The sequence below is a fragment of the Palaemon carinicauda genome, chromosome 6 (assembly GCF_036898095.1).
Source record: "Palaemon carinicauda isolate YSFRI2023 chromosome 6, ASM3689809v2, whole genome shotgun sequence".
NCBI lineage: Eukaryota > Metazoa > Arthropoda > Malacostraca > Decapoda > Palaemonidae > Palaemon > Palaemon carinicauda.
Genome location: NC_090730.1, coordinates 167,455,805 through 167,482,666, shown reverse-complemented (window position 1 = coordinate 167,482,666; position 26,862 = coordinate 167,455,805). Strand labels below are relative to the sequence as shown.

Here is a 26,862-nt window from a genome sequence, read left to right as displayed (position 1 = left end):
TCTTTCGTGTCTGGGGTCCTCAAGAAGCGGGATCACCTTTGCTCCTTCTTGTCAGCTGGAGTCACCCCATGTCAAAAGTCGGAGCTTATGTTTGCTCCACTCTCGAAGTGTCTCTTCCCTGAAGAGTTGATCAAGGAGATTGCTGCCTCCTTGATCCAGAAAGACACCCATGACCTGGTGGCGTCATCCGCACGCAAAGCCACCCCTTTGCCCTCCGTGCCTAGACCCAGGATGGACACTCCAGCGTCAAGGTTCATTCCGCCCTTTCGTGGCAGAGCCTCCAGCAGAGGAGGTGCTCGTGCCGGAAGTCAACGTGGGAGCAAGAAGAAGGGTTCCAAGTCCTCTAGAGGCAGAGTCTGACTGCCACCTTCTTCAGACAGCAGTGGGAGCCAGGCTCAAGAACTACTGGCAGGCCTGGGAGAACAGGGGCGCAGACGCACAGTCTGTGAAGTTACTCAGGGAGGGGTACAAGATTCCATTCTTGCGCAAGCCCCCTCTAGCAACAACTCCCATCGACCTCTCTCCCAGGTACAGAGAGGAGGACAAGAGACTAGCTTTACAGCAAGAGGTGTCTCTCTTACTACAAAAGGGAGCGGTAGTCATAGTCCGGGACCATCAATCCCCGGGCTTCTACAACCGCCTCTTCTTAGTGCCGAAGAAGACAGGAGGGTGGAGACCGGTGCTAGACGTCAGTGCTCTGAATGTCTTTGTCACAAAGCAGACGTTCACCATGGAGACGACAAAGTCGGTTCTAGCATCGGTCAGGAAGGAAGACTGGATGGTCTCGTTAGACCTAAGGGACGCTTACTTTCACGTCCCCATCCACCCAGATTCCCAACCTTTTCTAAGGTTCGTTTTCGGGAAGGTTGTATACCAGTTCCAAGCCCTGTGCTTTGGCCTAAGCACGGCACCTCTAGTTTTTACGAAACTGATGAGGAATATTGCCAAATTCCTGCATTTAGCAAACATCAGAGCCTCCCTCTATTTGGACAACTGGCTTTTAAGAGCTGCGTCAAGTCGTCGCTGTCTGGAGAATCTACAGTGGACTCTAGATCTGACCAAGGAATTGGGTCTCCTGGTCAATATAGAAAAGTCCCAACTCGTCCCATCCCAAACTATAGTATACCTAGGAATGGAGATTCAGAGTCAAGCTTTTCGGGCTTTTCCGTCGGCCCCCAGAATCAGTCAAGCCCAAGAATGCATCCAGTCCATGCTGAAGAAGGACCGATGTTCAGTCAGACAGTGGATGAGTCTGATAGGGACGCTTTCATCACTGGACCAGTTCATCGCGTTAGGCAGACTCCATCTCCGCCCCCTTCAATTTCACTTAGCTGCTCACTGGAGAAAGGACAAGACGCTAGAAGCGGTCTCGGTTCCTATTTCCGAGAAGATGAAGTCGTCACTGACTTGGTGGAAGAACAACATTCTCCTCAGGGAGGGTCTGCCACTGGCTGTTCAGACCCCCGACCACCTTCTCTTCTCGGACGCATCGGACACGGGCTGGGGTGCGACATTGGACGGTCGGGAATGCTCGGGCACGTGGAATGCGGTTCAAAGCGAGTTGCACATCAACTGCAAGGAGCTACTGGCAGTTCATCTGGCCTTGAGAAGCTTCAAGTCCCTCCTTCTAGGCAAGGTGGTGGAGGTGAACTCCGACAACACCACAGCCTTGGCGTACATCTCCAAGCAAGGAGGGACTCATTCGATGACGTTGTACGAGATCGCAAGGGACCTCCTCACCTGGTCAAGAGATCGAAACATATCCCTAGTAACGAGGTTCATTCAAGGCGACATGAATGTCATGGCAGACCGCCTCAGCCGGAAGGGTCAAATCATCCCAACAGAGTGGACCCTTCACAAGAATGTATGCAACAGACTATGGGCATTGTGGGGCCAGCCCACCATAGATCTGTTCGCAACCTCGATGACCAAGAGGCTCCCAATTTATTGTTCACCGATTCCAGACCCAGCAGCAGTTCACATAGATGCCTTTCTTCTGGATTGGTCCCATCTAGACCTTTATGCGTTCCCCCTGTTCAAGATTGTCAACAGAGTACTGCAGAAGTTCGCCTCTCACGAAGGGACAAGGTTGACGTTGGTTGCTCCCCTCTGGCCCGCGAGAGAATGGTTCACCGAGGTACTGCAATGGCTAGTAGACGTTCCCAGAACACTTCCTCTAAGAGTGGACCTTCTGCGTCAGCCGCATGTAAAGAAGGTACACCCAAGCCTCCACGCTCTTCGTCTGACTGCCTTCAGACTATCGAAAGACTCTCGAGAGCTAGAGGCTTTTCGAAGGAGGCAGCCAGAGCGATTGCTAGAGCTAGGAGGACATCCACTCTCAAAGTCTACCAGTCGAAGTGGGAAGTCTTCCGAAGCTGGTGCAAGTCTAAATCAGTATCCTCAACCAGTACCTCTGTAACTCAGATAGCTGACTTCCTTTTATACCTAAGGAAGGAAAGATCCCTTTCAGCTCCCACGATCAAGGGTTACAGAAGCATGTTGGCAGCAGTCTTCCGTCACAGAGGCTTAGATCTTTCCAACAACAAAGATCTACAGGACCTCCTTAAGTCTTTTGAGACCTCGAAGGAGCGTCGGTTGGCCACACCAGGTTGGAACTTAGACGTGGTACTAAGATTCCTTATGTCAGCAAGGTTCGAACCACTTCAATCAGCCTCTTTAAAAGATCTCACTTTGAAAACTCTTTTCCTCGTCTGCTTAGCAACAGCTAAAAGAGTCAGTGAGATACACGCCTTCAGCAGGAACATTGGATTTACATCTGAAACGGCTACATGTTCCTTACAGCTTGGTTTTTTAGCCAAAAACGAACTTCCTTCTCGTCCTTGGCCCAAATCGTTCGATATTCCAAGCCTTGCTAATTTGGTTGGAAATGAACAAGAAAGAGTACTATGCCCGGTAAGAGCTCTTAAGTACTATTTGAGACGGACTAAGCCATTACGTGGACAATCAGAAGCTTTATGGTGCGCCATTAAGAAACCTTCTTTACCAATGTCGAAGAATGCAGTTTCTTATTATATCAGACTTTTGATCCGAGAAGCTCATTCCCATCTGAATGAGGAGGACCATGCTTTGCTGAAGGTAAGGACACATGAAGTTAGAGCTGTCGCAACTTCAGTGGCCTTCAAACAAAACAGATCTCTGCAGAGTGTAATGGATGCAACCTATTGGAGAAGCAAGTCAGTGTTCGCATCATTTTACCTTAAAGATGTCCAGTCTCTTTACGAGAACTGCTACACCCTGGGACCATTCGTAGCAGTGAGTGCAGTAGTGGGTGAGGGCTCAACCACTACATTCCCCTAATCCCATAACCTTTTTAATCTTTCTCTTGAAATGCTTTTTATTGTTGTTTTTGGGTTGTCCGGAAGGCTAAGAAGCCTTTCGCATCCTGGTTGATTTGGCGGGTGGTCAAATTCTTTCTTGAGAAGCGCCTAGATTAGAGGTTTTGATGAGGTCCTTTAGTATGGGTTGCAACCCTTCATACTTCAGCTCCTAGGAGTCGCTCAGCATCCTATGAGGATCGCGAGGCTCAGTAAGGAAGACGTACTTAAAAAAGGCAGAGTAATTGTTCAAGTCGACTTCCTTACCAGGTACTTATTAATTTTATGTTTGTTATTTTGAATAACTGCTAAAATGAAATACGAAATACTTAGCTCTTAATGTTAACATATATGCTGGTCTCTACCCACCCCCCTGGGTGTGAATCAGCTATATGATCACCGGGTAAGTTTAATATTGAAAAATGTTATTTTCATTAGTAAAATAAATTTTTGAATATACTTACCCGGTGATCATAAATTAAAGGACCCACCCTTCCTCCCCAATAGAGACCCAGTGGGCCGAGGAGAAAATTGGTTCTGTGTTGACATCGAGTACTTGAGTACCTGCTCGACAGATGGCGCTGTTGATGTACACCCCCACCTGTATAGCGATCGCTGGCGTATTTCGTCCTTAGGTTTTTCTGTCGGGCAGCAGAGCTGACAGCTATATGATCACCGGGTAAGTATATTCAAAAATTTATTTTACTAATGAAAATAACATATTTACAGTACAGTATTCTTTACTCTTCATATTTGATGATTTTTAAAATTAACTTTAAAAGTATATATACGCACCTTAAAATTTTAAATTATACTGAAGTGTAAATTTTGTCATTTCAGGAACATTCCTGGGGAATAACGAGTGTGAAAGACGGGGAATGAAGGCCAATGAACGTACAAGTAGTTTATGGTCTTATGTCAATCGACCAGAAATTTTACCTAAGTATCTGAATCCCATGTATGAACCAAATCAAAGAGTGATTTGGCCATCAGTTGCTCCTATGAGTTTGGTAAGTACAGCAATATGTTGGTATACAGTACTGTATATAGGATCGATCTTTCATCTCATGAATTCTTTCAATTTATATAGCCAGGAATGTTTAGATAACCTTGTCTCATGAATGATGAGAAATTTCTTTTTATGTATTGACTAAGGGCCTTCTATCCATTACTCATATTTTTACTCAAGATGATGTTAATAGATATACCATTGCAAGTCTTTTAAGTGGGTGTATGGGTACGCAATTACTAAAAGATTCTGCTGAAGACTCCATGAAGTCAGACAAGACCCCCCCAAGATCTTCACCAACTATTGATGGCAAAGAATGTTTTTCTGGACCTTAGAACTAGGCCACGTAACACGAATTTCATACGTACACAAGTCAGACAAGACCCTCCTCCCCCAAGATCTTTCACCAATTATTGATGACAAAGAATGTTTTCCCTGACCCCAGAACTAGGCTACGTAATGCAAATTTCATACGTACACACCTACCATCGAGTACAAAGCTGTATTTCACTTATTTTTACTTACTTTTTTCAGTACAGTATGATTTATGTTGTTAGTTGAACTTTTCATTTGTTCCTATACAAATACAATCCATCACCCTTAATAGGACCATGATTTCAACTTAGTTGGATCAGCCATTAAAACTTTTAACGAGGTGGTAGTAGTTACTGGCCGGTGTAGAGTAAGCGCCACCCACCTGACCTAACTATGCACTCGCTTTTTATTACGGCTGCAAACTGTACAGACATTTTCTCTCCTCATCTGACTGTTACCTTTATGCTTTTTCTTTGCAGCTTGTTTGTTTGTGATGGATACTCCATGTTCAGACATGCAGGTGGGTCCCAATAAATGTGGCAGGCTTATGAGCATGCCTTCAGTGGGTCCTTATTATCTTTGTCTTTTTCACAGGGGACATGACTGTTGCAGTCATCCGCTCTAGACGAGTGTAGGTCGTGGTTTCTGCAGTGGGTGAAGTTTAGTAAGACGAAGACGAAGACTAAGAGAGATTCTTCTTCTTTGGATGTGAGAATTCCCAAGCTGATTCAGAAAAAGCTCTTTAGCTCCCTTTTCTGTCCTTACTCTTCTCGACCAGTTGTGTCTCCTTTGGATTCCTCTAGGGCTGAGTCCTCCGTAGGAATTTGTATTTTTAAATATTTAACTTAGCCGGTGAATATATAATAGCTGCAACTCTGCGGCTCGACAGAAAACACACTCAAAAACTCGCGAGCGATCGCTATGAAGGTTGCGGGTGTGCCCACCAGCGCCACTATCGGCCAGATACCACTCTTGCATGTAAACAAACCCTTCAATTCTTCTCTGTCGACGTTGACGACAAGACGTATCAATACTCGCTGTAGAACCTGGAGTTTTCTCAACATATTTGGTGAAGTACTTCATTTTGGTTTGAGCTTTCGCAGTGCAGGTGTTTTATCTTCATCTTAAATCTTGAACTCGTTTTTGGATAGATTTAATTTTTGATGACAAGAGAGAGAGTATGGACTTTCTTTGACTTTTAAATGGCCGACCCTTCCCTTAGACGGAAGTGTGTTTTAGGCTTTTAGCAATTATCTTATCACGTTATAAATTAATTATAGATTTTCCTCTATATATTTTATATCTCAACCGCCTTTATTAGGCCTCTTCGATTAGTTTTCCATTTATAATAAACATCAAAATAAATTTTAATGATTTGTTTATATGCGACCTTTCCTGAGAGTAGGCGGTCCTAACTTGGAAACCGAAGTTAAAAAACGTTGAGCCCTTTTCAATCGTAAATAACTTTTACAGAGCTAATGATTTAAAACTTATTAAATGAAATATTTTTAGTAAATATTTTATGATAGTTTTTTTCTTTGAATAGTCTTCGTACTGTTTCAAAGATGAACTAACGTTTAGTTTATTTATGCTACGCAGTTTGCGCTCTATCGTTACGATAGAGAGAGAGAGTATCACGGTTTCACTTTGCAGAAAGAGTAAATCGATTCTGATGTTTTGTTCTTTTTTCTTTCAAAGCTTAAATGTTTTAAAGACTATTTTAAAGGAACTTTTAATTGAAAAACCTTTCAGTTTTTTCCTTTGGTCAAATAACCTGTTTATTGACGAAAGGTAAGTGGGCTCTTCTCTTCGGTGCGAAATCAAGAGAGAGAGAGAGAGAGAGATAGAGACGGAGAGAGAGAGAGAGAGAGAGAGAGGAGAGAGAACGTTCCGATCTTTATCTCGTCCCGATCTTTATCTCGTCCCAAGCGAGTAACGTTGTTCTCGAGTTACTCTCGTCCCCAGTCTCTGTACGGGGAGAAAGGATAAAACGTTTTTAGTTTTTATTCTCGTCCCAAGGCACTGTACGGTGAGAGATTGAAAACGTAGTTTTGAATGAACTAGTGTTTAGTCTCTTCTCCAGCCACTGATTTTTTTATCTTAAAAGATGTTTACTGTTTTTTGCTGGTATTAATGTGCTTACATTTTACGACTGATTTCGCAATTTCAACCTTTTGATGAGGGTAGAATTGCGTGCTTCAGGTAGAAATCAGTTTTATTCATACCTAATGTGAATTGTTAAAAAATTCGATTTCAGTGAAATAAGTGCAAAACAGAAAATCGTAGTGATAAAGTGATATTGCGTAAAGTGTTATCAGTGTTGCGACCGAGGGTTCATCTGTTCGTGCCTGTCGTTCGCCTAGTCCGGGACCTCTTGCAAGCTCCAAGCCCAGGGGAGAAGTAATGTCGTACGACTTATGGGTTCGAGAGGCCTTGATCAGCGAACAGACGTTCCCTCTATGGTATCAGGTGTATCTTACCAAGATCACCCCTACCATAAGGCGAGAGAGATGATTTTCTCCTCGTCATCCGAAGGCTTTTCGCATAAGAAACCGTGGAACAAGGTTTCGAGGCCCTTTAAGCGAAAGTCAGTCCTTTCAGGACAGGTCCAGCGTCCTGGTTTTAACTATTAGGACAGCTCTGACCCTATGCAGTCATCGGAAGACTGCTCGCCGCCTAAACAAAAGCGTAACACAGACTCCGAGTCTTTTTGTAGGCAAGGTTTTGCAGTCACAGACGTTACCCTCGTCTCTTACCGCAACCATTCCCGTTGATCCTAAATGGGTTGTACGGCAAGACATGCAGAATAAGCTTGCCTCCCTTATGGAAGACTATTCTGCCGATAAGTCCGTTGAGCCTAGCCGTTTATCTCATCGAGATCCTGGCCTTCAGCCACCCTAACGTTCCTTTGTGCGTCCTGTTGACGTTGGCGTAGCCAAGTCACGTCAGTCAGGTTGTTTAGAACCACACTCGATGCGGTCTCGTGTGGATTTTCAGCCACATTTGGACGTTAGGCCACTTGCTGATGCTCCTTTTGACGTTCAGGACGTTCGCCAACAATCGGAGTTGACTTGTTTTGACGCTGAGCGTCAACCTACGCATTCTAGAGTTGTTTTGACTGCTCAGTCTAGGCGGTCAAAGCAGTCTCGAGTGGACGCTGTGCGTCCTCACGCACCTGTTGTTGTTGACAGTTCACAGACTGTCAAGCAGTTACATGACGTTGCGTCCTGGTCCGCTACTAATGCACCAGTGCGTGTGGACTCTGCTTGTAAAGCATTGCCACCACGGTAGGTCTCTCCCTTGCTTGAGACTCGGCTATTGTCGGACAAGGTTCCTTCAGATGAGGAAGTTGCTGTTCCCCCTCCTACTGATATTCCCTTGAGGACTCTGTCAGACGGAGAGGAGCCTAAAGCTGCTTAGCCCTCTATGGACTTTAAATAAATCATGCTGATTTTTAAGGATCTTTGTCCGGATCTTTTTGTAACTGCTGCTCCTCGTTCGCCTAAACGTCAGAGCTTACACTAGGCCTAGCTACTTCGAAGCCGTTGTTTTATTAGCTAGTGCTCTCTCGCTCTTCTAAGAGAGCTTTACGTTTGCTAGGCGACTGGTTTATCACCAGGAGGAGTTTGGGGGAGACAGCCTTTGCTTTCCCTTCTTTTAAGCTGGCTTATAGAGCGAGAGTCTGATATGACACGAGAAAAGTTCTCGGCTTGGGAGTTCCTGCCTCTACCCAGATAGACTTCTCAAACCTCATAGACTCTCCCTGGCGCCTGGCCATGAGACGCTCCAAGATTTTACAGGTCGACTTCAGAGCTATTTTCGAGCCTTTGAAGTTTTGCTGTACAATTATGTCATGCATAAACAAGGCTTTCAGGGATGGCTCCAATGATCTGACAGCCACGTTCTCTGCAGGAACAAGTCCCTCAGGGATGGCTCCAATGATTTGGCAGCCATGTTCACTGCAGGAGTACGTAAGAGGCAAGTGCGCTCAATGTGTTCATTGTCAAGACAAACTTCACGATGAAGTCTACCAGGCTGTCTTGACAGCATTTATGGAAGGCGACTGGATGGTCTCTCTCGACCTTCAGGAGGCATACTTCCACATTCCTATACACCCGGATTCCCAACCGTTTCTGAGGTTTGTTTACAGGAATGTGGGGTACCAGTTTCGAGCCCTGTGCTTTGGCCTCAGTCCTGCGCCTCTCGTGTTTACGAGGCTCATGAGGAATGTGGCAAAATCCCTCCATCTATCGGGGATCCGAGCCTCCCTGTACTTGGACGACTGGCTTCTCAGAGCATCGTCCAGTCTTCGCTGTCTGCAGGATCTACATTGGACGTTGAGTCTGGCCAGGGAGTTGGGACTTTTGGTCAACCTAAAAGTCCCAACTGATCCCATCCCAGATTATTCTATATTTGGGGATGGAGATTCGCAGTCAAGCCCTACTCGAAGTCCAACTAATGCTGAAACGAAACGTTTATTCAGTCAAGAGTTGGAACAGTCTCGTAGGGACTCTCTCATCCCTGGAGCAGTTGGTCTCACTAGGGAGACTACACCTTCTGCCTCTCCGGTTCCATCTAGCCTCTCACTGGAACTAGGACAAGACATTAGAGACGGTATCATTCCCAGTCTCCGAACCAGTAAAGGCATGCCTGAAATGGTGGGACAGCAATATCAGTCTGAGAGAGGGATTATCCCTAGCAGTCAAGAACCCAAACCACGTGTTGTCCTCAGACGCGTCGGATTTGGGTTGGGGTGCGACCCTGGACGGTCGGGAATGCTCGGGTCTGTGGACCTCAAGTCAGAAGAGCATGCACATCAACGGCAAGGAGCTATTAGCAGTCCACTTGGCCTTGATGATATTAGAAAGCTTCTTCGAAACTAAGTGGTAGAGGTCAACTCAGACAACACCACAACTTTGGCGTACATCTCCAAGCAAGGAGGCACACACTCCTTCACGCTGCTCGAGATCGCAAGGGACCTTCTCTTATGGTCAAGAATTCGAGGCATCTCCCTGTTGACGAGATTCATCCAGGGGGACTTGAACGTCTTGGCAGACTGTCTCAGTCGGAGGGGTCAGGTGATACCCACGGAATGGACCCTCCACAAGGACGTGGGCAAGAGTCTTTGGGCTACTTGGGGTCAACCCACCATAGACCTCTTTGCCTCCTCGTTGACCAAAAGGTTACCAATCTATTGCTCTCCAGTCCTAGATACAGAAGCAATCTACATAAACGCGTTTCTACTGGATTGGTCTTTTCTGGACTTATATGCATTCCCACCATTCAAGATAGTCAACAAGGTACTGCAGAAGTTCGCCTCTCACGAAGGGACAAGGTTGACGTTGGTTGCTACCCTCTGGCCCGCGAGAGAGTGGTGCACCGAGGTACTTCAATGGCTGGTAGACTTTCCAAGAAGTCTTCCTCTAACGGTAGATCTGTTACGTCAGCCCCACGTAAAGAATGTCCATCAAAGCCTCCCCGCTCTTCGTCTGACTTCCTTCAGACTATCGAAAGACTCTCAAGAGCTAGAGGCTTTTCGAAGGAGGCAGCCAGTGCGATTGCAAGAGCTAGGAGAGCTTCTACCATTAGAGTATACCAGTCGAAGTGGGAAGTCTTTCGAGACTGGTGCAAGTCAGCATCTGTGTCCTCGTCCAGTACCTCTGTAGCCCAAATCGCAGATTTTCTTTTACATCTGAGAAAGGTTCACTCCCTTTCAGCTCCCACGATTAAGGGCTACAGGAGCATGTTGGCTTCGGTCTTTCGACATAGAGGCTTAGATCTTTCCAACAATAAAGATCTCCAAGATCTCCTTAAGTCTTTCGAGACCTCTAAGGAACGTCGTTTGGCAACTCCTGGATGGAACTTAGACGTGGTCCTAAGGTTCCTCATGTCAGACAGGTTTGAGCCATTACATTCAGCCTCCCTGAAGGATCTCACCCTCAAGACACTTTTCCTAGTGTGCTTGGCTTCGGCTAAAAGGGTCAGTGAATTTCATGCCTTCAGTAAGAACATTGGCTTTTCTACAGAAAAAAGCCACTTGTTCACTTCAACTTGGTTTCCTGGCCAAAAATGAACTGCCTTCTCGTCCTTGGCCTAAATCTTTTGATATTCCTTGCTTATCAGAGATCGTAGGCAACGAACTGGAAAGAGTATTATGTCCTGTTAGAGCTCTTAAGTTCGATTTAGCTCGTACTAAGTCATTACGAGGTAAATCTGAGGCATTATGGTGCTCAGTTAAGAAACCTTCATTGCCTATGTCAAAGAATGCTTTGTCATATTTTATCAGATTTTTTTAATACGAGAAGCTCATTCTCACTTGAATGAGAAAGACCGATGTTTGCTTAAGGTTAAGACGCACGAAGTTAGAGATATAGCAACCTCCGTGGCCTTCAAGCAAAATAAATCTCTGCAAAGTATTATGGACGCGACTTTTTGGAGAAGCAAGTCAGTGTCGCGTCATTTTACTTAAAAGATGTCCAGACTCTTTACGAGGACTGCTACACACTGGGTCCACTCGTTGCAGCGAGTGCAGTAGTGGGTGAGGGTTCTACCACTACATTACCCTAATTCCAATATCCTTTTTAATCTGTTTTTTTTTGGGTTGTACGGAAGGCTAAGAAGCCTTTCGCATCCTGATTGATTTGGCGGGTGGTCAAAGTCATTTCTTGAGAGCGCCCAGATTAAGGGTTTGATGAGGTCCTGTTGTATGGGTTGCAGCCCTTAATACTTCAGCTCCTGGGAGTCTTTCAGCATCCTAAGAGGATCGCTGGGCTTCGTGAGGAAGACAGACTTATAAGGCAGAGTAATCGTCTAAGTCAACTTCCTTACCAGGTACCTATATATTTTGGTTTTGTTATATTGATAAGTGTCAAAAACTCTTAGCTTATACGCTGTAAACTTAATTAACTCTGGTCTCTACCCACCGCCTTGGGTGTGAATCAGCTATTATATATTCACCGGCTAAGTTAAATATTTAAAAATGATATTTTAATTATAAAATAAATTTTTGAATATACTTACCCGGTGAATATATAAATTAAAGGCCCTCCCTTCCTCCCCAATAGAGACGCAGCGGGACGAGAAGAATTGAAGGGTTTGTTTACATGCAAGAGTGGTATCTGGCCGATAGTGGCGCTGGTGGGCACACCCGCAACCTTCATAGCGATCGCTCGCGAGTTTTTGAGTGTGTTTTCTGTCGAGCCGCAGAGTTGCAGCTATTATATATTCACCGGGTAAGTATATTCAAAAATTTATTTTATAATTAAAATATCATTTTGTATGGCAAAGACATCCCTGGCTTGTACTTGGGGCTTGCTTAAAGGAAAGCAGAAGTATCAGCTTCCCCTAGAGGAGCACATTTGCTCGGCATTTCCCTCAAACCTTCGGTTGTGCTTATGGAAGACGACACATATAAACCTGAACGTGCGTAAGTTGGAGCCATCCTTAGGAATCATTGGTGTTCTGTCTGTAGAGAAACTTCTGAAAGTGCTGGCTAATGCCAGGCCTTTAAAGCCTTCCTCATCTCCTTCTTCATCTGCGGAAGCATTTGTTCTCACCTGTTGTTGAGAGGACTCTGCGACCTATCCCACTGCAGTGTCGGCCCCAAAAGCCTCGACTCTCATATCTGGTGAGAGGTAGAAGAAAAAAGTGCTCTGTCCTCCCAGCACTTGCATTTTTTACCTCGCCCTCAGCTGCTGACCCTTCTGAAGTAATTCCTTCAGCCCTGAAGAGAGAGAAGACTACTCGTGGTGGAACAGGGACCCCTGATCGGTGCCCTCGCTAACTCAAGTGATGAAATATTTCCTTGCACGTGGGCGAGTATGATCCAAGGAAATCAGCAATCAATTGCAGAGAGACCCCGACCAAAGTATCCTTTCAACGACACCCATCGCAAAAGATAGCCCACTTAGCACATAGCTGAAGAGGACCATCATAGGTATTCAGATATTTGTCCAGTGCCTCGCAAAAACCTTTGTGCTGAACAGTCGCCAGCTATGAAGGTGGGGCTGACAGAAGAGGTTGGGCTATAGGGGTAGTTCTTTTGGTGCTATACCTTTACGAGAAGTATCCCTAAATCTGAATTCCATGTGGCTTGTGGGCACTTTGGGAGCCACCAGTGTTATCCTGAGACCCGTTGTCAATAATTGTTGAGTAATCTGAAAATAAGGCAGAAGGGTGGAAAGGTGTAAGCATCAAGGTTGTTCCAGGAGATGTTAGAAGGCGTCTTCGAACACTTCCCAAGGGTCCAGAACTTGGGATGATTAACATGAGGGCCAAAGAGCAAGAAGCCTTTCCATCATTCGAGGATGTAGTGACCACTTTGAACATACAACCTGCCCTTGGCAACTGCTAGAACATGCCTTTGCCAGGAATGAACCAAACTGACAGCTCTGCAGGGTTGTCTACTGCTCTGGTGTGTACCTGGTTTGCCAACTCACAAAGGGGCAGTGAAACAGTACCTCTTTGTTTGTTAACGCAAGTCGTGACCGTAATGTTGTCGCTCAACACTACCACATTTCCCAACAACCTGTTCGAAAACTTGCAGTGCTTGGAATACTGCTTGCATTTCCAACAGGGTGATATGCAGGGGCTTTTCTTCCCTGGACCACACTCCTGAGGCAGCTTGGCTACTCAATATGTGCACTCCACCCCATATGGATACATGTGTGAACAGCAGTTTCTCTGAAAATGGAAAATTGAGTGGAACTCCCCTAGTAAAGTTTTAATCATACTAGGCTTGATTGTCTCTTACTTCATGTTACACTGAAACCAGATGGTAAGGGATATCACTATGAAGAAAGGTGTCCCATAAGACGTTGCCATTGTAGAGTAAAAAGTTCTTGAATCTGCACAAACGGGTGTGTTACCTTCCTGAGCCTGCTAATATAATAATCTGATGGAAAGACTTGCTGCTGCTGTATTCTCAACATACACAGGTACTAATTAGCCAATCGTCAAGATTCTTCTAAGAGGCAAATCCCATTCAATTCGGCCCAAGTAGAGAGGACCATGAATCCTAAGGAAGCAGCGGACGCTCCCAAGCACAGGGCTTTGAGCCGATACGCTACTCCCCCAAGAACGAAACTGAGGTACTTTTTGTAGGACCAATGAATGAGTATCTGGAAGTAGGCATCCATCAGGTCCACAGAAAGCGTGAAGTCTTCTTTCCAGATGGCTGACGAATAAACTTGTTCAAAGGACAGAGGTCAACGATCGGTCTCTAGCGCATAGTAGATTTTTCCACCAGGAAGAGTCCATTGTTGAAGCTCGGAGAATAGTCTCGAATGACTTCGACCTTGTTCTTCTCCACTATCACTTTCATCTCTATCTCTAGGGCCAGAGCTTTTCACGATTTTGAAGGGCTAGTCTGAAACGTCAATGATGTGCAAGTTAAATAAGGGGAAGAATTTGTGAGTGAAAGATAGACGGTATTCGTCCCTATAGATCATCCACCACCCATTGCTCTGCTCTGTGCCACTGCCATGTTGCTTACTGACCTGACATGCATCCCCCAATTGCTGCAGCTGGAGGAGGAGACTGCCCACTTCAGTGTCCTCTTCCTACCTGTACCCCACTCCTGAACTGGTCAGGCTGGGGACAAAAGGATGGAGCATTGCCCATAACTATCTTCAAGGAAGAGCCTGGAGTTGGAGATCGGGCTCTAGAGGTCACCGGTGTTTACCTCAGTGCTGATCCCAATGCATATTGAGTAAAGTTCTCGCTGCCATTACCTTGGAAGGGTCTAGGCCCTTAAAAGGAAACTGCATGATGGAAAAGGGAGTCATTGCACACAATTCTTCATTTTTCTGTTCCCGCCTCTTTAGTCTTTTTGCAGGAAGATTGATTGATTGATTTGAAGTTCTTTGGCATCTTGACATCGAAGACCATTGACGCCGATTTGCAGGAAGAGGGCTGTAATCTCAGAACTGGGGCATTCCGGGGGTAATGCCACCTTTTGACCAACTTGTTTGGCGTGGCAGAAGGCAACGGTGTCCCTCCTCTTCAGGAACCAGTTGGCCTACTAGTTCATCAACTTGTGCACCATGAAAGTCACAATCATCGCTCCTGACATGAAGAAATTGATGTACTTGGTCAGCATCTCAGGACTTACAAAATTGTGAATCTTGGCACTTGGCTAAGTAGGTGACTGCCCCGGAGCAGTTGTCCATCCAGGAAGTTGCCTCAAAGACATGAAGAAATTGATGTACTTGGTCAGCATCTCAGGACTTACAAAATTGTGAATCTTGGCACTTGGCTAAGTAGGTGACTGCCCCGGAGCAGTTGTCCATCCAGGAATTTGCCTCAAAGACATGAAGAAATTGATGTACAAGTACTTGGTCAGCATCTCAGGACTTACAAAATTGTGAATCTTGGCACTTGGCTAAGTAGGTGACTGCCCCGGAGCAGTTGTCCATCCAGGAAGTTGCCTCAAAGCTTCCCATGAAAGTGGACTCCATGGCTGCAGACTCAAGGGCTAAGGAGCTGCCCTCGTACTCGAGTCTCCACAGGAGTACATGCCGGTAAATGGGTAGGGTAGACGGGTTTGTGCTTTCTAGTTCACAAAATCTTCGTTGTCAAGAGTGTTTATGAGGGAGGATCTTGCTCGATTGGCTGGACCGAAGAGAATTCACTTTTCTGGACATATGGAAATTAACCCCTGTTCAAAGCTACATGAACCAGCTTCGACCATGGCAACTCCAGGGTGGTATTAGATCCTTGAGGGACATGGAAGCATTGAACAATGGCCATCATAGCCCTCATTCACGGGTACCATGATTGCGTCATTGAGCTTGTAATCGTGAAAGAGTGCATAGATGTTGATGATCGACTACATTACTCTGTCTCGGGTTCTTTGCCTTCTCAGGCAGTTCCGGAATCCAGTGCTATAGGGTCGTTAATGTCCCACAACTCCTCCTTTATGAAGTGGGATCTCAATACATACCTCAGTAGACAACTCCTCTATCCCAGGGTACTGTATCCTTGTGCTGCACCGAACACAGAACCAAAGAGATACCCTGAAAAGGGTAAAGGGTAGACTGATTAGTGATTGGATTCTCCTTCACAGACAGAATTGTCTCAAGCTCTTGTGACATTAGACAAAGACAAATACTACAATACATACTTTAACATATGAAGAGTGATTGGGAGAGAGTGGTACCAGAGAGGAGCCTTGCCACCAAGCGCGCATCATGTAATGGGACATCTTGGTGTTCATACAAGTGCTAACATCAGTCTCTGCAGGTTACCTGTCCCAGTTCCCTATTACGTCGGTGAGCAAGAAGATTTAGGTACGTAGGATGGTGGCACATGGAGTGGGAGTGCTGAGATTGAATAGGTGAAAAGTTATCTGGTAAATCCATGTGTGAGCATTTAGGAGCATTCCTGGTGACTTGGAAGTCACCAACTAAGCAGAGAATGAGCTCAGAGATGGATTGTATTCACGAACTTCTTGTCAACCGTACGAGTGAGGAGACCGATTGAGAGTTCCTCTTCCACCACAAATAAGGTTTTGTCTCTTCAGGGCCAAAGTCTCCTTAGGGCAATCCTGAGGTATACCTCATTCATCCAAGTGAAAGAAGAGGAAGAGGGTGGCATCCTTCAACCTGACCGACAATCCATTTGCTTGGTCTAGTGTGAGATCAAGCACAGATAGCAAACACAGGAGCACCTGTACCATGTACAGAAATACCTTGCTAGGTTTGGTACGCACCGTCTCTCAAGAAAATGTGACAGAACGGTATTCCTTGACTTGGGCGACTTTTCCTTCTTCAGGGCAGAAGAGGGCAAGATCAGAGATGAGAAAGAGGTGTATGTACCCCTCTTCTCCTCCTTACCGGGGTTCAGAGCCGAGGATTTTTGGAGCGGCAACAACAATCCTGTGGCAGGAGAGGTCACAGGGTCTTCCAACTGCAGACAAGAACACATCACTGAACATCACATTCTCCAGTGCCTCCAAAGGTGACAGAGGAGATGGGGAAGATACATCAGAGGAAGGCATTAAGATCCTGGTACCAGCAAGCATCTCCAAGAGCTTCTCCACAGACGAGACACCAGCAATGCCAAGGAAGACAACAACTAACGAAGAAGTTTTCACCAAGGTCGCCTTTGGGTGGTACAGCAGAAGGTAAACTTTGTGGGAAAGGTAGATTTGTATTTTCTTCACTAGGGGAAGGCAATACTTCTGCTTTTCCTGAGTCAAACTTCTGCTTTTCCTGAGGCAAACTTCTGCTTTTCCTGAGGCATTCTCCAAGCACAAGGCGAGAACCCCTCTCTCCCCTACGAATACCCTCAGGGGACCCAGCCATAGAGGAATCTAAAGGACAGACTATAGGTCGAGTAGAGAAAGGAGAGAGAAAAAGGAATTAAAGAGTTTCTTCGATATCAACTTGGGCATTGCCATTTCCTAAGCTGAAGAATCCTTTTTTCTTCTTACCAAACTCCAACCACTACAGAGGAGGCTATGACCTGCACTCACCACAAATGGAGTATTGCGAGCGGTCATGCCCCTGCCAAAACACACAATTATGTGGACCATCTGCAGGTTTGAGTAAACCTGCCATGACACACACATGCCTGCAAGTGAGATATCCAACACTATCACAAACTGCAAAGAAAAGGGAGGAAGGTTTAATATCCAGCAGAGGCAACAAGATGTACATCTGTACAGCTTGCAGCCGAAATTGAAAGAGCCGAGTATCCAGTAACTACTACCACTTCGTTAAACGTTTTAACGGGTAAGCATAAATCACACTTCTATTAAAGGACGATGGTATTTATTCGTGTAGGAACACACAAAATTTTACAGCATCTAAAATCAACAAACGGTAATTACGGTATAAGACGATGGTATTTATTAGTGTAGGAACAAACAAATTTGTTCCGACACAGATACAAACCTTCGCTATTTATTAGGGTATTACTTTCGGCAATGCTGAAAACCAGCCAAGACAATTTTAGTAAGGGATAATTACCCCCATCTGCTAGTTAGCGGGAGGGGGTTGAGGTAGACTAGCTACCCCGCTCACTCACACCTCTCGGTTGAGTAACCACTTTTACTTTTGGCTCGGTAGAGTGTAGATGTGCCGTCTCTCTCTCCTGTTAACAAACTGCCTTGACTTTATTACTTTTTACTTTCCTTTTGTGTGTATGGTTATTGTCCCGCTATGCGGACATGTCCTGGGATTGAGGGCCGCCGCTGCGCCACCTTCATGTCGTCCTTGGAGACAGACCCACATCCTTTATGCCCAGCTTGCCGGGGAACTCAAGTGTTCGTGGGACAACACCTGTTCCGAGTGTAGGGAGTGGCCTGCCTCCCAGTGGGAGAGGTTTGTGCGTAAGAAGAAGAAGTCTAAACACGAATCTTCATTTTCGGAGTCTTCCTCGAAATCGAAGAAATCGCGGGCTTCTGCTTCCTCTATGCCCAAATCTCTGCCCGAAGCTAATCCTCGACCAGGCCCTTCCAGGGTATGGTCGAGCAGTAGCGCAGGGCTTGTGACTCCAGGTCAACCCTGGGGGATAGACGAGGATGACGGCTCCCCTAGTGAGTCGGCTCCTTCTCTTTCCCCAGGGAGCGCCTGTTCCTTGCCAGACCTTGGGTCTGGTTCCAACGCCGAGGAGTTAGCTAACCCACCAGGGGCGGTGGCAGGGCTCTCTCCAAGGCGGGCTTCTCCCTTGGGGGAACATATCTCTCATTCGCGAGAGAAGGTTGCCTCTGTGCTTTGGAAGGTTGCCTCTGTGCTTTGGCAATCTTCTTATGCTTTAGGTTCTCCTCCAGGGGCGGAAAGAGAATCTTGTTATAAGTGTAGTTCTCCTTCGGGCAAACTTTCCTCCCCTGCGGAGGATTTATCTGTCGATCTTATTCAGTCTCCCCCTTTGGCGGAGTCTGTTGTACGTTCCTCTCCGGAGGTTCGTAGAGTGGAGGGGTGGGTAACCCCTCTCCACCCCGGGCGTTCTCCTCCTCGGGCTGTGAGGAGACGTCTTTTTGAACCTGCTGGTTCTCCTCACATTGACCCTTCGGGGTCTCGTGACGATCACCCTTCGGGCTGGCGTGATCGTGAGTCTTTGGGCTCTAGTCATGTTGATCCCGCCGGTTCTCATGACAGCAAGAGTCCTTCGGGTCTCCATCGCGCTGAACCTACAGGCTCTCGCGACTTGAAACCTTTGGGTTTCTGTTACGCTGAACCCTCGGGCTCTCGTAACGACGGTGACGTTGAAACTCCGGGTTCTCGTACTGTCAGTCACGCTGATCCTTCGGGATCTCGTGACAGAGGTATCTCAATTCCTCGTTACGCTGACCCTTCGGGGTCTCGTAACCTGAGTTACGCTGAACCCTTGGGCTCTCGTAACCCTAGTCGCGCTAACACTTCGGTGTTTCGTGACAGAGAAACTCCGGTTTATCGTTGCGTTGCTCCTTCGAGTTCGCGCAACACAGTTCACGCTGAACTTAAGGGTTCTCGTGACCAGAGTCATTCTTATTATGACAGAGTTTTTAAACTCTCGTTGAGTTTATCCTTCGCGCTCACACAACACAAGCTATAGTGAACCTTTGGGTGAGCGTAGCAGTGAGTTCTCTCAACAACCTGAGAGCTCTCGCGCACACGACCAAGTTGGCGCGCACGGCCAAATTGGCGCGCATGACCGACCTGGTGCGCACGACCGCCTTGGCGCGCGCAAACAAAATGGCGATCATGGCGCGCAGGTTCATCCTATGGCGCGCCATATGCACGAACAGCCTATTGCTCGCCATGCGCACGAGCAACCTTATGCGCACCAGGTGTGCGAACAACCTCATGCGCTCCAAGAGCGCGAAAAAGGTGCGCGCAATCGGGAGAGGCGCGCGCGCGAGCCCCCTTCCGCCTATCAGCAGTTCGGCGCAAGAGCGCATGACCATCTTGGTGATCACTATCAGTCTCTCGAGCCCCTTGGGCCTCAACAGAGACAACGGTTGCCTGTGCGATCGAGCCCAGATCCTATCCCTAAGGGTAGGCCTGTGCCTATCTTGCCTGTAGGGAAGCCTCTATCAGACAAGAGGGTTAGGGAACCTGCACAGGTTTCTAAACCCAGGGAGCAGTCCTTTCCTAAGGACCTTCCCCCTAGTTCCACAGGAGCCCGTGACCCCCCCTGGCTTAGCAACTTATTTAATGTAATGCGCCAAGCCATGAAGGGAGTCGTTCCCAGTCCTTAGGTGATATACCTAGGATTCCCTTGTCTCCTCCTCTCTTCCCGGGGTCATCTCCTCCCTCCGATCCTAGGAGGAGGTCGGAAGTTCTCGCACAGGCAGGCCCCTCAGGCAAGGGGAGACGATCATCCCCTCGCAAAAGACCTCTGGAGGAGATTAGGCATGAACCTCAGGGTAGCCCCCCGCAGTTCAAGACGCCACAGGCCAGGCCAAAGGGGGAAAGGTGAAGGATTCGTCCTTCAGCCCCCAAGGAGGATAGGGTTACTTACTATGGAGACTCCCTCCCTTCTTTTCCAGTCGAGATAGTGTCTAATGAGGCACGACCTGCGACCGGACGAGATTCATCCCGTACGGCAATGGACTTACATTCCACCCGTAAGCCGACGGAGTCCTCTAGGCCCTTGGGGACAGAGGATCTCCGGCCTCGTAGGAGGGAACCGAAGTATTTGTTCACCATCCCCAAATCCTCGGCCAGGCTTCCTTCCTCACTGCCTCCCAGGCAGCCGGAAGCAAGCACCTCCACGGTAGTCTCCCTATCCCCAGTCTATACAGTTGACGACTTCAACCCATGCCAGGCTCCTATGGATGAGAGCTTGGACGTGGAAGGGCAGAGCGATCTCGAGGACGACGCTCTGCCGCTAGCCCTAAGCTTACAGAGGATGAGAGGAAGGAGTCTGAACACGCCTTCTGGCAGGTCCTAGCCTGCATCCATTCCATCAATGGACTTCCAGATCCATCGGTAGCCCCTCTAGATGGAAAAGAAACGGTCCTTGACCAGTTCTATGGCACTCAGAAACCTCATAGGACCAGTGCAGCTTTGCCCTGGTCAAAGGGGTTGAAGAGTGCCAAACAGAAGGCTGTGTCTCAGGCAACTGGTTCCACCTCTTCTCTCCGCTCCAACTCGTCCTACAAGCTCTTACCTCTTCCTTATGTGTTTCAGAGGAGGTACTGTACTACGAAATCCTCGGAGAATCTCTTCCAACGCTGCCTCTTGACCACTCTATAGAGGCACTCTCGAAGGCCAACCCCTTCGAGAAACTTATGGAACTGCCTGTCTCCTTTTCGGCCTCTGAAATCTTAAATCAGGAAAAAGTGGCGAAGTACGCCATGCAGGCTACTTCGTGGCTGGATTTCTGGTTAGGATCCTTAGGACAACTGATGCGGTCTAAAGACCTGTCTCGGGAGTCCTCTAGGAAGTCTTTCGAGACTTTCCTTTTGTTTGGCACTCGGGCCATCGAGTTCCTCTCTCATCAGGTAGTGAACCTTTGGGCCAACACTATCCTGAAGAGGAGAGATGCCGTCATAGGCAAGCTCTATAGACATCTCCCTCTGGCCGAAGTAGCGAGTCTGAGAAATGCTCCTTTCGAGAGCAATTCTTTGTTCCATCCCGAGGATGTCGAGTGGATGGCAGAGAGGTGGAGGAAGTCCAGTCAGGACTCCCTCATCCAAAAGGTCTTAACAGCTAGACCTTACCCCTCTCAGCCACAGCGGAAAGCACAGCAGAACCCGCAGCCGAAAAGGGCTAGAGACCCAAAACAGCAGGGTAAAAAGGGTGCAAAGCAGGCCTTTCAAGGCAAAACGTCCTTCCATGGAGGAAAGGGTAAGAAGGGATCTGGCCGAGGCCGGTCCCAATAAGACAGGCAATCCTCCCATTTGTCCACCTGTGCGGGGATGCCTGCAAAGCCGCTGGCAGAGGTGGCTTTACCACAGGGCCGAACCCTGGACGGTCGAGGTGATTCGTTCAGGGTATCGTATCCCGTTCACGCTCTCTCTCCCTCCACTGACTCGAGTGCCGATTCCATTGAACTCCTGTGCGAAGGGATCCGCACAGGAGTTTGCCCTCAGGGCAGAAGTCCAGTCCATGTTGGAGAAGGACGCTCTCCAAGAGGTCCTCGACGGGTTCCCAGGCTTCTACAGTCGACTCTTTCTTGTGAAAAAGGCGTCTGGAGGCTGGAGACCAGTCATCGACCTCTCTGAATAGGTTTGTTGAACAGACACCTTTCAGGATGGAGACTGCTGACACAGTCAGACAAGCGATAAGACCCCAGGACTTCATGTTCACTCTACATCCGAAGGACGCATACTTCCAGATCCCAATTCACCCGTCTTCCAGGAAGTATCTAAGATTCATGTTCAATCGGAACCATTAGCTGTTCAGGTTCCCAGTTCAGGGTACTGTGTTTCGGTCTTTCCACAGCACCCCAGGTATTCACGAGAGTACAGTATTCGCCCTAGTATCATCTTGGGCTCATAGAGTTGGCATCCGTCTCCTAAGATACTTGCAAGACTGGCTGATTATGGCAGACTCGGAGGCGGCCCTTCCCTGCCACCGAGACGAACTTCTAAGGTTTTGCCAGGATCTGGGGATCGTGGTAAACCTCGAGAAGTCTCAACTGCTCCCCTCTCAAGAACTGGTATACCTAGTCATGCAATTAGACACCCTAAGGCACAAAGCGTTTCCATCAGACGAAAGGATCCAGAGACTGAGGGAGATAGCACAGGTCTTCCTCAGTTGGGAAGAGCTCCCGGCACAGTATTGGCTTCGCCTTCTCGGTCACCTCTCTTCTCTGACCCGACTGGTCCCCAACAGTCGCCTCAGGATGAGATCCCTCCAGACTAAAATCCCAGTGGAAACAGCACTCCGATTCCTGGGATCACCTAGTCCGCATAGGGCTAGCGGAACAGTTGAACCTCAGGTCGTGGCTAGCGAAGCCGAACCTCTGCAAAGGGGTCGATCTTCTCATCTCTCCCCCGAAATTGATGCTGTTTTCGGACGCATCAAAAGAAGGGTGGGGGGCTCACGTGCTGCACCATTACACCTCCGGCCAATGGTCCGAATCAGAAAGGTACCAACACATAAATCTCTTAGAGATGAGGGCAGCCTTTCTGGCCCTCAAAGAGTTCCACCAGGTCCTGGCGGGGCACTCCGTGGTGCTGATGAGCGATAACACCACAGTAGTAGCTTATCTAAGCAAACAGGGCGGTACCTTTTCGCAGCAGCTGTGCCATCTTGCAATAGAGATACTCAGATGGGCAGAAGACAACTCGGTGACTATCAGCTCGCTTCATTCCGGGCAAGCGGAATGTGCTAGCAGACAAGCTGAGCAGAGCGACTCAGATAGTTGGCACCAAGTGGTCTTTGAATCCTTACTTTGTTGGGTTCCCCGACTGTGGATCTGTTCACAACGGCCCTGAATTTCAGGCTCCCATTGTACTGCTCCCCAGTCTCGGATCCCCAAGCTCTTTGGCAAGATGCTTTTCAACAACGGTGGATAAACCTGGATGCTTACGCGTTTTCCCCATTCTGTTTGATGAGAAAAGTCCACAACCAGGTATGAGCAAGCAACAATTTGCAAATGACCCTTAGCTCCGCTATGGCATCACGCAGAATGGTTTCCGGACCTTCTGCATCTCCTCACGGAGATCCCGAGGGAGCTTCTTCCACTACACGACCTCCTCAAACAACCACATGCCCACATCTTTCACAAAGCCGTAGCCTCGCTTCGACTTAACGCCTGGAGACTATCCAGCACCTCTTCACACAGAGAGGCTTTTCGCAACCAGTTGCGAAAAGAATGGTTGGACACCTCAGGAGATCCACAGAGGCAGTCTACCAGGCGAAGTGGTCAGTTTTCTGTGGTTGGTGTCGTGGAAGGGGTATCTCTCCCCTCGATGCCTCTGTTCCAACTATAGCAGAGTTTCTTGTATACCTTCGGGAAGAAAAGCTTCTCTCGGTCTCATTTCTTGTATACCTTCGGGAAGAAAAGCTTCTCTCGGTCTCATTTCTTGTATACCTTCGGGAAGAAAAGCTTCTTTCGGTCTCATTTCTTGTATACCTTCGGGAAGAAGAGCTTCTCTCGGTCTCAGCAGTCAAAGGCTACCGCTCGGCCTTGAGTCTCGCCTTTAGACTGAAAGGAGTCAATATTTCCTCCTCGTTGGAACTTTCTTTGCTCATACGCAGTTACGAGCTTACTTGCCCCCAGGCAGAGCTAAGACCTCCCCTTTGGAACGTGGTTCGGGTCCTCAGGTCTCTGAAGGGCTTCCTTTATGAACCACTAAGCCAGGCCTCAGATCGCCACCTCACGTGGAAGACGGTGTTCCTGCTCGCTTTGGCTTCGGCCAAGAGAGTCAGTGAACTTCATGTTCTATCTGCTGATGTCTCCCACTTTAGGAGATGGGGGGAAGTAATCCTCAACTTCATCCCTGAGTTTGTAGCTAAGACTCAAAATCCGGGTGTGCCGGACTCCAGGTTCGGCCCATTTCGGATAGAGTGTCTTCGTTCTGTAACCGAAGATCCAGACCAACTGCTACTATGTCCAGTGAGGAGTCTGAGGTGTTACTTAAAAAGAACAGGAAAAGCTCGCCCCCGTGTATGAGCACTTTTTGTCAGCACGGGGAAGGTCAAGAGGAGGGTCACGAGGAATACTATTTCCTCCTGGATAAGGAAAGTAATTGAATACGCTTTATATCCAGATCTTCCTCTGTCCAACCGACCCAGAGCTCATGACGTCAGAGGCATTGCAACGTCTCTGGCATTCAAGAAAAATATTTCTGTGGCACAGGTATTGCAAGCGGGCGTGTGGAAGCGTCAGACGACCTTCACAGCCCACTACCTGAAAGACGTAACCCACAGGAGCATGGAAACCTTCTCCATGGGTCCTGTGGTGGCTGCACAACAAGTGATCTAATGCCTCAGGCTCCTTGATGGACAAGTAGCAGAGGGTTGAGGGCCGAGGTTACCCGGGTTAGTCTAGGGTGAATGAAAAGAATGTCTGGCTCACTTCTTTCTTTCTCCTTCTCCCCCCTTGGGGAAATAGCTCCACAAGACCGAAGCATAGCTGACCTCACCCCTCTGCAGGTAAGAATCATTTCCCTTGTGCATCCTGGGTATGAATGAATACTTTGTTACGTCTCCAATACCTCTTGAGGGAGGGTATTGGATATGTCTTAGAATCCTCGAGTTCCTACGTGAAGACAAGTCACGAGTCTCTCTCACACAAGCTTCTGCAGCCCGCTATCAGCGAGTTACCTTGTAACTACTTTGATTTTAGCGAGGGTAGGGTTCCCTCTACTATCGATCACAGATCGAAATAGAGAGGACCCCGGGTCATGACCAAGGCCAGTTGGTAAGGACTTCCTCCCTCCTAAGCGTAAGTCACCCTAATAAATAGCGAAAGTTTGTATCTGTGTTGGAACAAATAACAAATTTGGAAATAATTCGTACTTTTCCTAACATACAAACCTGAAGCTATTTATACAAATTGGCCCGCCACCCTGTCCCCCTAGAAGTCCTGCCAGAAAGCATAAGTGAGTGGGGTAGCCAGTGTACCCCAACCACCTCCCGCTAACTAGCGGATGGGGTGATTATCCCTCACTAAAATTGTCTTGGCTGGTTTTCAGCATTGCCGAAAGTAATACCCTAATAAATAGCTTCAGGTTTGTATGTTAGGAAAAATACAAATTATTTCCAAATTTGTTATTTTACAGCATCTTAAATCAACAAACAGTAATTATAATAACATGCGAGGGAGACTAGGTGTTTGAAAAATTTTTTTAGATTAAAGTAGTAGTTACAAAATCTGTGAAATGTTGAAATATTTACTTTATGAACTTTTAAATTTTTTTTATTTCTTTATCAACAGCAACTTTGGGGAGGTGTGTTTCTGCGATGGGTTGTAGATCAAGGCCCTCAAGAAGCAGCTTGGTCAGTAGTTAGAGAGTTGAAGGAGAGAGACTCCTCCCTCAGGTCAAGAGTTGCACGCCTGAGACGCCAGTTGCAAGACCTCGAGCGTGAAGCTATGGAAGTTGGAATAATCACCTCTCCAACGGAAGAAGTACTGTCAGTGGCATAAATTCTCTCAAAGGATCACGTTTCAAAGATTACTGCACAATAACCATTAATTAAAAAGGCCACTTCCTTCAAGAAAGAATTAAATGCTTGCAAGGTATTAGTGGAAATTGAGAGAGAAAATCATGTTATCCCTGTTAATGGGGTAAAAATGGTTGATGCAGTCAAAGTCGTAAAAAAGTGAGGTGAATCTTGAACAAACAAAATCAATATTATAGTTCCTAGTAACAGATTTGTATAAGCACATGGATTATTATTTATACAATAGTAATACAGTAGTCATATTTGTGATTAATTTTATCCCATGAATGTTTTTTTAGGATATTAATCCTTGGTCCTCATATTTAAGGAAGCTATTCCTGTACATATACAATTATATGTATACAAAATGTGCGGTACTCTGTGTATGAGATACAGTATATGTATACTGTATATATTGTACCTGTATAAAATAAATAAACATTTATGTAAAGGAAATATAAAGATAATTAATGGAATGAAAATCAAAGCTTAAAAACTTGCTGAAAAAAAATTGGCTATTACAGTACTGTATATTCTAAGTTGTAGATAGTTTTCGTCACGGATTTAATTTTGTATAAAATTCTTCCTAATTCTGCAGTTTCCGTTATGTATTTGGTTTTTTGTCTTAACTACGGTACTCGATGTGTGTATACCCATTTCGAGAGTACTATATATTACCTAAACCAAAGATTAAAGGTTGGAAATGTTGAGAGATATTCAAGATAAACTTTAAATTAGATTTAGTACTTTATTGTATAATCTTTATTTTCTTACATGGACTGCTTACTGTAGTTGCTTAGAATAAATTTTCTTCTCCATATCATCCTTACAAGAATATCACAGCATAATTTCATATACTAATGTACAGTGTCTCTCTTAAACCTTCCTCCATATGTGTAATTTAATAATTGTACAATCACTTCAGCTGATGTAGGCAAGCTTCAACATAATCACTTTATGCATCTTGGCTTCTCTGAATGCATATAACAAAGGTAAATTATTTCTGAAATATTTATCAAGCATTTGCCTTTGCCTGTTTATGAAATATACCAGCATAACATCTATTGTATTTTCTTTACAATTTTAGTATTTAAGGAAACGATATTAAACCGTTTGCCGAGATGCTTTTCAAGTTTGGGAGTAATCTTTATGCTTC

The 26,862-nt window shown here is 46.7% G+C and overlaps 1 protein-coding gene across 3 annotated transcripts in view; it reads left to right on the top strand.

The window, feature by feature from the left end:
- The window catches only part of LOC137642802 (myotubularin-related protein 9), a 113,730-nt gene extending 86,962 nt beyond the window's left edge, over positions 1–26,768 (top strand). For all 3 annotated transcript variants that reach the window (XM_068375669.1, XM_068375668.1, XM_068375667.1), the window contains 2 exons: positions 4,176–4,345; positions 25,480–26,768. In XM_068375669.1, coding sequence (XP_068231770.1) covers positions 4,176–4,345; positions 25,480–25,689 — 380 coding nt within the window. In that variant the 3' untranslated portion in view covers positions 25,690–26,768. The remainder of the gene's footprint in view (positions 1–4,175; positions 4,346–25,479) is intronic.
- The last annotated feature ends 94 nt before the right edge of the window (positions 26,769–26,862 follow it).